This window comes from Tachypleus tridentatus, chromosome 10 (assembly GCF_004210375.1).
Source record: "Tachypleus tridentatus isolate NWPU-2018 chromosome 10, ASM421037v1, whole genome shotgun sequence".
Taxonomy (NCBI): Eukaryota; Metazoa; Arthropoda; class Merostomata; order Xiphosura; family Limulidae; genus Tachypleus; species Tachypleus tridentatus.
Window position 1 is genome coordinate 41267564 of NC_134834.1, and position 15351 is coordinate 41282914.

The 15351-nt window shown below is 31.5% G+C and overlaps 1 protein-coding gene across 4 annotated transcripts in view; it reads right to left on the reverse strand.

The window, feature by feature from the left end:
- Nucleotides 1–414: 414 nt before the first annotated feature.
- LOC143229132 (uncharacterized) overlaps nucleotides 415–15351 on the reverse strand; it is a 132654-nt gene continuing 117717 nt past the window's right edge. For 2 of the 4 annotated variants that reach the window (XM_076461001.1, XM_076461003.1), the window contains exons 19-22: nucleotides 13546–13653; nucleotides 7604–7694; nucleotides 3093–3250; nucleotides 415–1096 (exon numbers count right to left, since the gene is read on the reverse strand). In XM_076461001.1, the coding sequence (XP_076317116.1) occupies nucleotides 1031–1096; nucleotides 3093–3250; nucleotides 7604–7694; nucleotides 13546–13653 (423 nt within the window). In that variant the 3' untranslated portion in view covers nucleotides 415–1030. The remainder of the gene's footprint in view (nucleotides 1097–3092; nucleotides 3251–7603; nucleotides 7695–13545; nucleotides 13654–15351) is intronic. The other 2 variants (XM_076461002.1, XM_076461004.1) reach the window with 2 other exon arrangements.

Here is a 15351-nt window from a genome sequence, read left to right on the forward strand (position 1 = left end):
GGGAGGGTTTTTAATAGGAATGAGTAAGTTTGTAGCTATAGAGGTTGATACTAGAAAAGGCAGGTCTGAATGGGGAATTGTGTTTGTGCAAGTTGAGAAGGCCAAACATAATTCCAGGGGAGAAGCTTGAAGGATAAAGTTAATTGAAAGTGTTACGTGAGATAATTCTTTGTTTTCTTAAGTTTCTATGTACACGTTTCAGATTTCTTCTCTGGTTTAAGAATGTTTTTATTTACAGCTTAATTTATTAGTGTCTTGTAGGATGTCTCAATTTGTCAATGTAATCCCTTTGTTTAAAATTACCAATACAGTACTCTTATCAGGTCAGATAACTAAGATTCCCTTATTTCTAGCTAATTCTTTAAGGGCTAGGAATTCTATGTAAGAGGAGAGGAAGAGTTAGAGTTGTAGAAAGACAAGGCAATGGTTTTTATTATAGTTTTATAATAATATTATCAACATCAAGAGTAACAGTACTTTTAACACTTAATTTTATGGATATATTTCTGTACCTTCATCTCTATAATATATTCTTTAAGTCCCATAAAATAATATTTTTGTTTTCAATGAGTCAGTGGTTGTGTATTTAATTACCAATACAATTTTTATAATACAACACAAAATTATCCTAGAAATATACATGTGAAGAGAGAAAATGGAAACTATGTGATCAAACACAAGACAGTTCATACCCACAAACAACCCTGTCTTACCATGTGTGACAGGTCTTGAGTTTGATACCACAGCAAGGTGCTCTATCACAATTTAGTTTCAATTTAAAAACATTATATTGTACACTTGATTGTAAATAAAAAAAAATATTTTTTTTTTGTAAATTTGTGGATTGTTAAGAAATTTCGACAATCAACTGAAAGTACATAGGTACACGTGAAGAAAAAAAGTGGAAACTTTGTGATAAAACACAAGACAGATCATAGACACAGAAAGCAGTGTACAGTTACAAAACACCAATTTACATATATAAAAAAATAAAAATGATCCCTTTGCTAGAATCTTGAAATTTGGTCCATCAGTTACGTTTTCTCAACTTTCTTCTTACAATTGTGTGTGGAGATGTGGAATTAATATTTTCAACCTGGAAAAAAAACGCAAGATTCATCAACAAATACAGCGCATAGAGAACAGTGTTTTAATAATACCTATTACAAAAGATACACAATTCACTAGGTTTCACATGCTATTTGAAATGTGTTTCGTCAACATATTCTTTGACCATACTTCACTTCATACTGTAAATGTTACATCAAACTGCTTTGTTTGTAATTTTATTTCAATATAATCTTGATAGTTCAATCAAATAACTTGTAATATACACAAAACTAAATGTATGGTTTATAGGAATTTAAATGCAGTAGAAAATTTTGTTAGATTTTTAAATTTATGTTGGTATGGGCAATTAGTTTCACTATATATTTTATAAAATACAGAATAAAAATTTGTTAGCCAATGCTATATGAGTAACTTGTTTTCAGAAGCAGAAAAAAATGGTGGTCCATAGCATCATGTGTTATTTATTAGGTATACAAAGCAAAGATAGTATAATTCACACACTAAAAATTTGATTCTAACATAAAGGAAATAAAATACATGAAATATAAAATGAAGTACCTTCCATGCTTGGATAATTACCCATTCATTTCATACTTTCAAAGACAAGAGAAAACTTACTTTCTTTTTCTTCTAATTTTAAAGAAAGTAATATGATTATTCTACAGAAATATATTTACTTAAACTAACACACCAGTGGTTTACAAACTTTGATTATATCAAACTTTGGACATTTTATGGCTCAAACCAAAAGTAATTAATATTCTAATAAGTGATTACAAATTAACTATATAATAAATAAAGACAGAGAGAGACACAATTATTTAACCATTATGCCTCATTCAATATGTATTCCTGGTAGCAACTGTGAAATCATACTGAGGAAATTTTCAGTTTGATCAATCATCCAACATGATCTTATAACCAAATCCTGTCATTTTCAACATGATAATCTTTAACATGGGCAGTTTAATAGATCTTATCAAATGTGACAGAGAGAGACACAATTATTTAACCATTATGCCTCATTCAATATGTATTCTTGGTAGCAAATGTGAAATCATACTGAGGAAATTTTTAGTTTGATCAATCATCCAACATGATCTTATAACCAAATCCTGTCATTTTCAACTTAATAATCTTTAACATAGGCAATTTAATATATCTTATCAAACACACGTGTTTAACAGTGGAAATGTTAATTGAATACTTTTAAAGGTATAAGATGTTCTATAAACTTTTCCTTCAAGATTTAGTAGAAACATGAACTGTACTTTGAAGACTACACTATGTGAAGATGTGATGTCTAGCCATACATATTATGCAAAAATGGCTTAATGCAACTTATTCTATTTGAATTGAGGCCCCTTCAACTTTGTTTTACAGTCCCATAAAATTTGTAGATTATTCCTATTAATCCAGTTTTTCATGTATTACAGCTATGGAGAATATGTTGTACTGTGAGTATCTTCATAAAGTTTTTTGTACCACTGTTTAAACTCAATGCTTTCAAGAACACTTGGTTGTAGAATTTTCCTTGCAGGAAATTTCTGGCAAATCCAACAAGGAAATTTATATTATGATACATTTAATGTACATTTACTGCATGCTGTTCACAGATAACAAGTTCATATAAAGTATATCTTCACAGTAAGTTTGCATTATCAACTATTGTCAAGAAAATAAGTAAAGCAAAATTACACTAATAAACTAAAACCCTTAGTTATTTTAATGACACCCCACTAGTGTGTGTGTGTATTTAGAAATAGTTTTCACAACATACAATAAATGCTGATTCTACTAGTACACAAGATCAATTATGAATCAATGTAACTTTTCTACATACAAAGGAGAATGAAATAATACTATTCAAATTAAGAAGAATTGATATTGGAATTAAACAGTAACGATCTGATATAAAAGTAAATAACTTTAATATATCTTAATTTCCACTAAGATAACAAAAGTAAAAACTAAACTTGCTGTAAGGTTATGTTATAAATGTAGCAACACACACACTGTACCTGGGGTGAACAATTGAGAGGTTCTATGTTGTTCTCTTTATACAACTGTCTTTTTCTTCTTTTTACCAAACTACTTTCTTCTACTTTGACCTGCTTATCACCATTATCACTGTGATTTTCTTCATTATATCCTAGGAAAGTATTTATCACTTTATCTGCTGAAAAGAAAACAAAAATTATTCATTCCATTAAATCACCTATATATATATACATTAGGTAGAATATACCATTGTTTTCAGAGAGCAAAACAATACTCATGATTTATATCGTATTTCTGACAATAATTCATAAACTCAGGTTCTGGTTAATCTTCAGTTCACTATGGTCTTTCATGTGATGAACAGCAAACTTTAATGACTGGTAATAAAAGACATCTGTCTAATATTCACAAGTTCTGCTCACTGAATAGAAAGAAATGAATTCAGTGCTTTTAACTGACATCTGGATGTAGCTAAAAGACAGTATGATCCATGTTTTCGTGTTTATTTTTTTTGCATATAAATTCAAGGTTTTATCCATTTGAGTAATAGCAGCATATCAACTTTGTGCCTACAATTTAATAGGCCTTAATACAGCTAACCTGTGTCAGCTGCTTTGTGTTAATCATTAACTTACTATGTCTGAATATGTCAATATTCCTAAACTGAAAATGTATTTCCAAAAATACTTACCACGCAATAACACTACAGCTATTTCTCAATCTGCAGGGTTTTCACTTTGTCCATCTAAGTACTGATAATTCTTGCTCCAGTCTTTCATATTACATTCAAATGCCTCAGGCAAGTTCTAATTTGCAAACTGGAAATACACTTTCAGTTTAGGAAAATGTTAACTTCCAAAACATTCTTACCATCTCCTGACACTATAGACAGAATCCAATAATGAGAAGGTGGAGGGGCTTGTACATGTATGTTCCATAAAGAAAGCATCTGCATAGAACAGGGATTTAGCAGAAGAAGCAATGGTACAAGAGTGAGGGAACTGCATCTACATCTAGAACAGGTATACTCTTCACCTAGAACTTAGTTAGTATATCAAAGATGGAATAGAATACAAATAATAAGTCAGTCACAACCATACAGCTGAGGTTCAAAGATTAAGGATTAGAATAAAAGGATCATGGTATCTATATCCCATGTTGGTAATTAAGGCTATTGGACCACAATGTTCATGAGAAACATAGGGATCTCAAAAAAATAAACAATTGATTCCTAGTACCTTTAAATGATGTAGTACAAGCCACCTAACACTTGATGGCCATGATAAAACATAACAGATGATCGGGGTCAGAGTAGTCATAAAGGAGAGAAATGGCTGACAAATAGATTGGCGAGTCTTGGGAAGAAAATATGTAAAAATAAGGCAAATGTGGAATGATAAATAGTCCTATACATATGGATTGTCAACAACTCCAGCCAATGACACCCACAGGACAAAAACACCAAAAAATACAATTCAGGAGAGAGGTGAAACAAATAACATAAAGCTAAGGGCTCAAAAGAAGGATGAGTCAACTTATCTCAAACAACTTCAAAATCCCAGTTTGGTAATTGAAAAGGTCGTTTGGACTGAAGAATACAAAAGGATTTGGGCACACCTGATAGGATTGAGGATTCAAAAACCTTCTGATTTTTATAACACCTTAAAATAGTGGATAAGGATACCTTACAAAAAGCCATCGTAGCAAGTCCCTTCTCAAATACCCAAGTTAAAAAGTGGGATATGATAAATACTTTTGGGTGAAGAAAGTTTAAGATGCTTTTAATACACCACTGACAATAAATATTTCATTTATTGATAAACAATTAAAGTTGGTCTCTAGGGAGATATAGTTAAGTACATAGAAACCTTAGAAGTTAAACCTTATGTCAGGTAAAGGACAACATAACTTCCAAGCATGAAAATTGACTCGTTGAACATCTGGATGGAGAATGTCTGATTGAGACTTTCAACATGGAAAACAAAGATGAACAATGGTCTGCCTGAGCCGAAGATCTTCAAGTTTTTTTTAGATTTCATGCAAAGCTACATGAATGCTATCTGTGCTATCCATCTCTAATTTAGCAGTGTAAGACTAGAGGGAAGGCAGCTAGTCATCACCACCCACTGCCAACTCTTGGGCAACTAATTTTACTAATGAACAGTGGGATTCATTGTCATTTTATAATGCCCCCACAGCTGAAAAGACGAGCTTGTTAGTGTGGCAGGGATTTGAAGTTGGGACCCTCAGATTAGAAGTTAAGTACCCTAACCACCATGCCATGCCCTAAATCCTTGAGAATGTGGATTGATCCTATTAAAGGAACCAGAGAAGGGGTTCTGGAAACACTATGGGTCAATACTTCCATATTAGAGCCAGAAAGATGTGAAGGCAATTACAATAAAGAAAAATGTAAATGGATAGTATCCATTCGGGATTCTGATGTGTCTAAAACACTAACAAAAGACAGAGATGGAGAAAAAGAGCTTCCCTAACTCCCCGAGGGTAGAAGACAACAAATAAAATACTTTCTAACAAAGTATTTCTACCTAATAAATCCTAACAACAAACCAATCAGGAAACCAAAGAAAGTATGAAACAAGACAATATGACTGAGGTAGACACCTGCAAAATCTCCAACTTGTCCTCTAATTGCTGAGGAGTTGGTTGGTTGGTTGATTTAGTGTTTTATGGCATAAAGCAGCTAGGCTATCTGCGCCAAATGTCCGGTTAAAAGGTAAAAATAAAGTAAATGTAGTAAAATTCATAAAAGGAAATGAAGGTAAAACAAAACAGCATAAAACCAATGTTGACATCCAATCTACAATGTTAAGAGAGAAACTACAGTAACAGAAGTTGTAAAGGACTTTCTGTCGTATAATGGTAACTATCATAACCTGCCAGGAAGACTAACTGGATTATGTGTCATTATGGCCATTTTCAAAAGGTAAAGTAATAAAAGTTTTAAAAGACATGCAGCAAAATTGGAATAACAACTCGCCAGGACGACTAACGGGTAGTTCAAACAGCAGCATTAGTCACCTGAAGTTGACCTTTCCAGTCCTGGTGTCAAGTTATTTAATGTTACTGCCATTTCTAATTTCAAATCGAACTAGAGAGATTGTGATTCTTAAAAGGGAACCACATTAAAAAAGGTTTAATGAATAAATTTAAAACACTTAAATGACATTAAAAAGATTAATGGCTTTTAAAAAACTAAACTTTATCAAGATAGACAGTGTCACCATCATGAATAACAATGTCTAATGTTAAGGACAAACCTTGGGACCGAACAGTGTTAAAATGGTGCCGTCGTTGATTGCTGAGGAGAATGTTGATAATCTTCAGTTGGATCGAAGGTATATACTTTAGGACAATCACGAGAAAAAGAAGAATATGAGAAAAGTGTGATCTATTTAAAGTGATTACAGACTCCAATTTAAACACCCACAGGTCCAAAAGGGGGTCCCCATCAATTCAAAATCTAAATAGGCCTCTTTCTGGCAGTAATAAGCCAAAGTATGCTGAACTGATAAATATGGAGGACAAGACATAGCTATCCTGTCACGTAAGTGAAGCAGCAAATCTCCCAGCATAAACAGCAATATCAAGAGAAGGAGAAAAACCAAGTAGTTACTTGCCATCCTTTCCTGCTGACAAGGAAGTAGTAGTGTAAAATGCAATAGAACACACCTTTCAGAACTTCACAAACCTAAGTAACCAATTGGAGAAAAGCAGCTGGTGACTACACAAAATTATCTCCTGTTGAAGTTGACTTAGTAAAAGAAGGAACTGGAAAAATCAAATCTACGTTCTCACAGGTACTCCTGGGTCATTTGAAAACATTGCCTCAGTACAGATAGATACCCTCGATTCACACATCTCGATGTTGCAACAGATCATGTCACAGAGGTGGAAGAGAAGAGGTCAGATTAACTACTGCAGTAGAAATATTAACTACAGAATTCATACCGGTTGGTAAGATATTTGGTTAACTAATGTATAAATATACATGAAAAGAACCGTAAAAACATCAATCTCATTAAAATTCAAAATGTAAATTGTGAATAATTACACCACTCCTGCTGACAGGAACCCATGCCAAATGCTGTCAAGAGGTGCTTATATACAGTACCGAGATAGAGTGTGCAAAAAACTTGGTAGAGAAATTTGCAAATTAGAATTTGCTTAGATGGGGAAAAAGTGGAAACACTGGAGATCAAGAAATAGCTATAGTGTCAGCAGATGGTAAGTATGTGTTGAAACCCAGGCATACAATATGGTACACACGAGAGAAAAGTGAAATATCATTTACATGAAACACTACGTGTTGACTGACAAGAAACTAGTGTAGTTTGATTGTGTGAGTTTACTTTATTGGAAATGGGAATGTCAAATCAAGAAATGTTTTCTCACACATGAGAACATTTCAAGGAAACATTTTAACGAAGAGACTATTCAATTAATATTAATACCTCAAATTTAGTTTTCAAGCCTGTGTAAACTCAAAACTTTACACCTTAAAACATACCCACTGCACCTAATCCAGGTGACTTTCCTCTTAAATAATCTCCAAATTTCTTCAGGGGTGATTTTTCATTTACATCTTCAGTTGGTTCATTCTGCAAAAACAATTACAAAAACTACTGACATTTTTGAAGATAAAACTAACATCTTTAAAACCTATCTTACCTTGTAAAAAATACAGCAACTTTTTGAATGAAATAATAACTGTGTTCTAATTTATTTTGCATTACTTTATAAGTACATTAAATATGTGTGTGTGTTTTCCTGCATCATAAGTAACTGAAAAGAGAGAAGAACAGTATCCCTATTTTGTTATTTTAAATTTCTTATACTGTGGCTAATTCTCAATTTGTGTATTTTTGTATTAGTTTATTTTCCTTGTTGTTAGTTTTTTTTTATTTGTTTCTGAAGCTTTTCAAAAGATTCTCTAGTAATTAAAGATTTCTTTCATCCTGCTTCCAACATATTATGAAAAACATTATCTTTAAGTACATATTATGTTTGAAATACACATGATCTTCCACTTGTTTTTAGGAAAAGCCCTTTCCAACTTGTCTTCCCATGGGTAGTTCTTCATACTTTTTGTATTATGGTTTTTGTCTGTTGATTTTTTCCTTTTCTACTTTCCAAATCTATTTTAAGACTTTTGAATGTTCTACTCCAGGAGCTATGATCTTATCATTGCAAGGAATTTATCTACTCTTCTCAAACTAAGATAATGGAATCTTACAATGTCTTTTGTTGCTCTAATTGCAATGCCTATATTTTCACTTAAGAATGATTTATTTCATTGGTCTCATCATCTGCATTAACATATTGCATGATAAGGCATGTTTTGCCAACCTTAATTGTAAAAAATGTCAACTGGCTACCAACACTTTTAAAGGTCTACTATTTCTGTATTCAGATGATCTTTTATCTGACCTAACTGTAGCTGGTTCTCATATGACAAACTGCTCAGTATAATTTTAATTCCTCTTGAATGAGACAAGATCTTGGATGGTTGTCTTCCATGACAAGAGACATAATCAAATAGCTGCTTGATCAATCATTTTATCATACAGAATACATATTTGTGGCATATATGCATGAAATAACTTTTAAAAGTGGTGGAATAACAAAAAAAACAGCTTTAATGAATAGCTTCCATCAGATGTAGTATCAAGTCAACCATAGAGATGGAACGCATAACAGAGGCATGCTTTTCAGTTACAAGATCTACCTAAGCCTTTGTTAAATATCCCACTTTCTCATAACATATATGTTGTAACTAAAATAATTTTTCTAACTCTAAATCTGGAACTCTACTAAATCCAATTAAGGACACGTTTCACAGGATAGTTGAATTGTATTGCAATTTAACTTGCAACTGCCATATGAAAGATATTTCTGCATTCTGGTGACAATTTACTGATTGTTCAGAATCAGTACAATGAGTGTTGTTTTGGAACTTTTAGACTAGATATGTTTTTACCTTTGAGGAAGCAGGATTCATGCTTATATTTCAAGCCTTGTAACTTCTGTTTTTACCATTATGTACACTTTATTTTAGTTCTCATAATTTAAGTTTATCTACCTCATTTACCTCTACATTTTAACTTCACATTCAAAATAAGTCTGTCACTATGACAATCAGAAAATAAAGTATCTTGTTCACTATCGCTTTTCTTCTTCATTTCACCCGTAACAAATTGCTGCTTTTGTCTTTTCAAATACGAGATATCTGAAACCATTTTTCAGGGAGATTATGTGACTACATAATAGATTTAACCTTGAGACTACTGAACAAATTCAGTGAACAACTCCTCTTAAAAACTTACTGTGTCCATCAGACTTGGACTGTTTTGTTTAAAAAAAAGTTCATACAATTTTTTTGATAATTAAGGATGAAAGTATCCAAAATAAAGCAGGAGGCTTTACTTTCTGACAAACTCAATTTTGATGTTGTTTGAATATCAGAAAAAATATTTTGAATATATCTCTTCTTTACAGAAACAAAAGCTGCAGCCATTTTCAGCAAACTGATAGTTCAAAGCACCTTAACAAAAATTTTTTTCTGTATAATTAAAAAAATGAGTCAGTAATAACTTTTCTGCTCAAACTAAAGACTTAAATAGTTAATTTTTTCACTATGAGTTTGAGTCAACTCGACCAACCTCGTAAACAGTTTGTACTCATTATAGTTTTTACACTATAAAAAACAAAATCTGGCAGACTTTTAGCAAACATTACAAAATTTAATGTAACATTCTGGATCAGCACAGGGCCTATTGGTCCATCTCAGCTGTTCAATTTTCTAAACTAATCTAAAACTATTAACAAATAAATTAAAAATATCTTAAGGCCAGCCCTTATCATTTTTATACTTATCAAGCTTTCTCTTAAACTCACTTAAATTTATGGCTTTCACAACATTTGAATGCAATCCATTCCAAAGACCAATCAGCTTGTTAGAAAAATTAAAACATCTTAGTTGAAGATGACTCTTACTAATTTTCTATTTTGTTGTTCTATAATTAAATAAGATTCAAGGATATGTAAATTATGCTTTGCCTGAGTGATGACTATATTATAATGGGTAATTTAAATTAAATTTTATACTTCTTGGAGGGTTGGTTAAAGAAGAGGGGATGCCTAGAAAGAAAATATTACAGTTGTCATATTAAAGGATTTCAGGATTTTTAAACTACTGCATTATAATATTAAGAACCTAAAACATATATACTATTAAAATATGGACTATTAGTTATATTTGCATGCCAAATTTATTCATATATCATGATAAAAAAGTAGTTTAATTAAATTTTGAATATAATCTTGTGGCATGCACAGCAAAAAACGTCTTTGGAAAGCAGGTTATGCAAACTTTTTCTAGCAACCAAACATCTTGATGTTCTATATTTTCTGCCAGAGCCATTGTTGACATTTTTAAACCTTAGATATGTCATAATATGATATGATCAACTATATATGTATATGTTACATGTGCAATTGAATATCACCTCAGATAAAATAACATGCAGAATTCTTTAGATTTCTACTAAGCAACAGTTACATATGTTACGTATTAGACAAAATATGCAACTGGTAATGCATATGAGGTTAATCATTTGCCTAACAAATATACTTAGCTCAGAGAGTAAAGGAAACTAAACTTCTCAGCTTTCTGGTGCACTTGCTTTTACACAAACTTGAAATCTAAAGAGCTTAAGTAAATGTATTTTTCTTTAACCAGACATAAATGTGGGTGTGTAATAAGTTTAAGAACTTCCAGTAGGTAAACATAACCATGCATTTTAATTCTAATGTTTTGGGAAACTTCAAGTGGGCTACAATTTCTCATAGTTAAAATGAGTCATTAATTTTTTTCTCCCATAATTAAAAGAAATCATTTTAATTTTTAGCAAAATGTGAAAATTCTTAATTTGTATTTTATTTTCTCTCTTAACAGTTTTTAGCTAGACCAGTTACATAGCATCTACAGTAGATTAAAAAAAAAAGAAAAAAAGACTTGGTTTACAAACAAGTAGTCTGACTTTACAAATCCCTGGTGAGCAATTATCATAGATGAAAGAGGAGGATCTTTATTTCATTATTATTATTATACTCATTATTTCAGAAAATAATCTTAAATATGTGGATTGAGCTTTTATATCTTATTTTTTACACAGACTGGATAAATGAAATTGGCTATATAAATATCAGAGGGAGGTGATGTATGCATGTGTTTGTTCACATGGTATGTAAAGTTATAAAATTATGTAAGTGGGGATTTGCATACCTTGAAAAATACAAATTCCAATGATGCAAGTTAAACATGCAAGACCTTCACTACATCTAGTCTGACCTGCATGTCAGTCTTTCCTTATCCCATCAAAATAGTATAAAAGTTTAAATCCAAGTAATCATACTTAGTAGCTCTGTCATATTAATATTTGTTAACTAACTTTTTACCACCTTTAAGTCTGATATACCATATTTCCTAGCATAAAAGACACAATTTTCTCCCCAAAATAAGCTCAGAAATTTACATTTGTCTTAAAGGTCAAAGGTTACATTGCTTATAAGCCTAAACCTAAGTCTAGAGGAAGCATTTTGATACTAGACAGTATATGACCAAGAATGAAATGTATCAGTTACTTAGTATTAAATAACAAATAAGAACAGGCCACCATACATATGGTGCTATAATACCAGTACTCTTTTAAACTCTTCATGCTTAGAACAATGTTATCACTGGTAATAATACAAATATTCCAGTGGTAATATAAGGTACACACTTTCAAAGGAAGATATAAGCATATAGCTCACAAGAAATGAGAAGTGAAGAAGAGGAATTGTGTACCATAATTCACAAAACAATCCATGAAACATCTTCATAAGATTGGTGGACGTGCTGCAACCTTATTATTTCTTTCAAAATTTAGCTAATCAAAACGAGGGTGCATCTTTGATACAGAAATAAGGTAAATTAGTTAAACATAAGTCGAGACATCACTAATTTTTCTCTGCAGTCTAATCATAAGTTAATGTTTAACAACACTTAACCCTACCTTTTTATTCCCCAAAATAATGCCAAAGGTCACCAGGAGGGAGTACCTCTTTTAATGACTCACACCACTAACTGTAGTGTTGTCTGTCAGTAAACACCAAAATGATATCAATTAAAGGATGCTTAATGTTGCAATTTGTACGTTATGCCATAAACATGCATGTTTTGCATATGCTTTGAACCACAAAAACAAATTAGGGAAACTGTAGGCTAAGACACAACACATGAGCTTCAAAAGTAAAAAAATAAAATTTGGTACATAATTTTGGTTTCATTAACTATTGAAAAATAACACCATAATTCACTAAACAATCCATGAAACATCTTCATAAGATTGGTGGACGTGCTGCAAACTTATTCTTTCTTTCAAAATTTAGCTAATTAAAACGAGGGTGCATCTTTGATACTGAAATAAGGTAAATTAGTTAAACATAAGTCGAGACATCACTAAATTTTCTCTGCAGTCTAATCATAAGTTAATGTTTAAATCTTTTGTGTTATCCTTTTTTTTTTCCTCCTTCATCATACCATTATTTCAAAACCTTAAAAATATTTACAGTCCTCATGTGACTTGTTGAAAATTCAAATGATATATTTGTATTTTCATAAATTCAACAAAATAAACAGAATACGTAGTAGTTTGAATTGCTGGCAGTGACTAAAGGGTTAATCTTTCAGTGCAATTAGTATAGCTCTTGCCTGGAATGCAAGAGCTTCCAGGATCAATCTTGCTGAATAAGCTTAAAAAATAAAATTACCAGTGCAAATATGGCTTGTTGTGATGGTTGTTGCACAATACTAACATAAGGCCCAAGGATGGACCATGCTTGTAAAAACTGTAGTTGTTTGATTTGTTTAAAAACAAATATATTACCAAGAATGAGCTATCAAGTTAACCCTTTAATGGACTTTGCTGAATAGTCACCTAACATGCGAGATTCCAGGTTCAATCATGCTCAGGAGGTACAAAAATGGGATTACCACATGTGCAAAATTTCACTGTTTACAGACTTCTATGAAGAAAACGTTTTAAATAAGTTCTAAACAAAAATTTGTGTCCACTAGATCTTATCAGACCAGTATGGATTTGTCTTACATATTACTCTTAAAACTGGAATAAAAGTGTTTTCATAAAACAAATATATGAAATATTTTTATTTTTGATGAATGACATTCTAAATATTTACAGAATAACATACTTAATAAAGTTTAACTCTTTCACTATTACAATACTTTAGTGAATACTCACTGAAATATTATGCTCCTCTTGGATTACACTTTAATATCCATATTTACTTTTTATTAGACAAACTTTGTCTATAAAATAAATATCTGAATCTCTGATGTACCATATTTACAGAGTAAATGAGATTTTTGTGCTATTGTATCCTTACCTTAACAGTTTGTTCCTCTTGACTATGGCTCTCAACTTCTTGTTGCCTCTGTTTCCTGGTTCTCTTTCTACGACGAGAAGGAAGCTGTTTGGGTTCTTCAAAATCATCCTTCAATGCAGAAACAAGACCAATACATATAACATGCTACAGTCATTACTCTCAGTAGATCAGTTATGGTTTGTTCAGTAATTATTCTATAACTCTATAGAAAATGCTTGACAGGATAATGTTTCTAACCATATTGGCATAAAACATCAATAAAAACTTCATAAATTTTTTCATCAAATTGTCAGGAAGGATTTCTTAACAGATTAAAATCAAAAGTTAAAGTGGTGGATTAATGAAAAAGCAGCTTTAATGAACAGTTTTCCATGAGGCCTTGGTTGAGCTTTCACAGCAAATTGGTCACATTATACATGTTGTATTGCTTTTGATGACAACAATGTCCCATAAATATGTCTCAGCATGTATAAATATAAATGAAAAGAACAGTAGAAATACCACATTTATCTCATTATTAAGAGATACTAAGTATTAAGAAATATTGTCATGTAAGTTGTAGATTATTCACAGAGAACATGTAGTTCATGTTAACCTACTGAATTACTTAATGCACAAGCTACTTGGAAGAATACTTCAAAGAATTTTATCATTATAATTTTTTATACCTAAATTAACCTAAAAGACCGTTTTATTGCCTTTTGAATTGTGTCTGTCTACTATTTCCGCCATATAAGCTCACACTGTGATACCTCAAGCACACCTAAAGAATTCTTTATTTTACCTTACCTAACATATAAAAAGTCTCCAATTTTTACCTTTTAGTTTCTTTTGTAATAATAAAAAACATAGATACATGAAAAACAATAAATAATGTACTTAGCAGAGTCTTTTATCTCTTTTTTTTTCCTATCCACAACACTTAACCCTACCTTTTTATTCCCCAAAATAATGCCAAAGGTCACCAGGAGGGAGTACCTCTTTTAATCACTCACACCACTAACTGTAGTGTTGTCTGTCAGTAGACACCAAAATGATATCAATTAAAGGATGCTTAATGTTGCAATTTGTATGTTATGCCACAAACATGGATGTTTTGCATATGCTTTGAACCACAAAAACAAATTAGGGAAACTGTAGGCTATGACACAACACATGAGCTTCAAAAGTAAAAAAATAAAATTTGGTACATAATTTTGGTTTCATTAACTATTGAAAAATAACACTTCTGGTTTGTTTCTTTTCTTTAGAGCAAAGCTACAGTGGGCTATATACTGTTTGCACCAAGGAAAATCAAACACTGGATTTCTCTTAGTGTTGCAAGTTTGTAGACTTGCCACTGTCCTACCTGGGAACAAACACTTCTGGAGCCCCTGCAGAATTACATCTGATACAAATTGTATTACTGCACTATATTATATTTTATTTAATCAACCCTTTCACAATGGGCTGAATATAAGATACACAAGTTTGTATACACATTTTCACATATTAAGTACTTATATACAAAGCAATCTTCATACAATTTGAGAGACTATTTAAAAACACTACAAGCCTTCTGTACACAAAGACATCAGATTTTTTAATGAATTTTTATTAAATATTTGTACGTATATTGAATCTGCTTCATTACTAGTCTGAGGGCAAAGAATTTTCATATTATGATTATAAAAACTATTCTTTGTCCACAAAATCTCAACTATCATATGCTCAATCTCTAAAACTTCCTGAATACATTCCAAATATCTATTTTCAGCACCAACTTTATATTTCACCTGCTAATTTAACTGTCCTAACTCTACACAT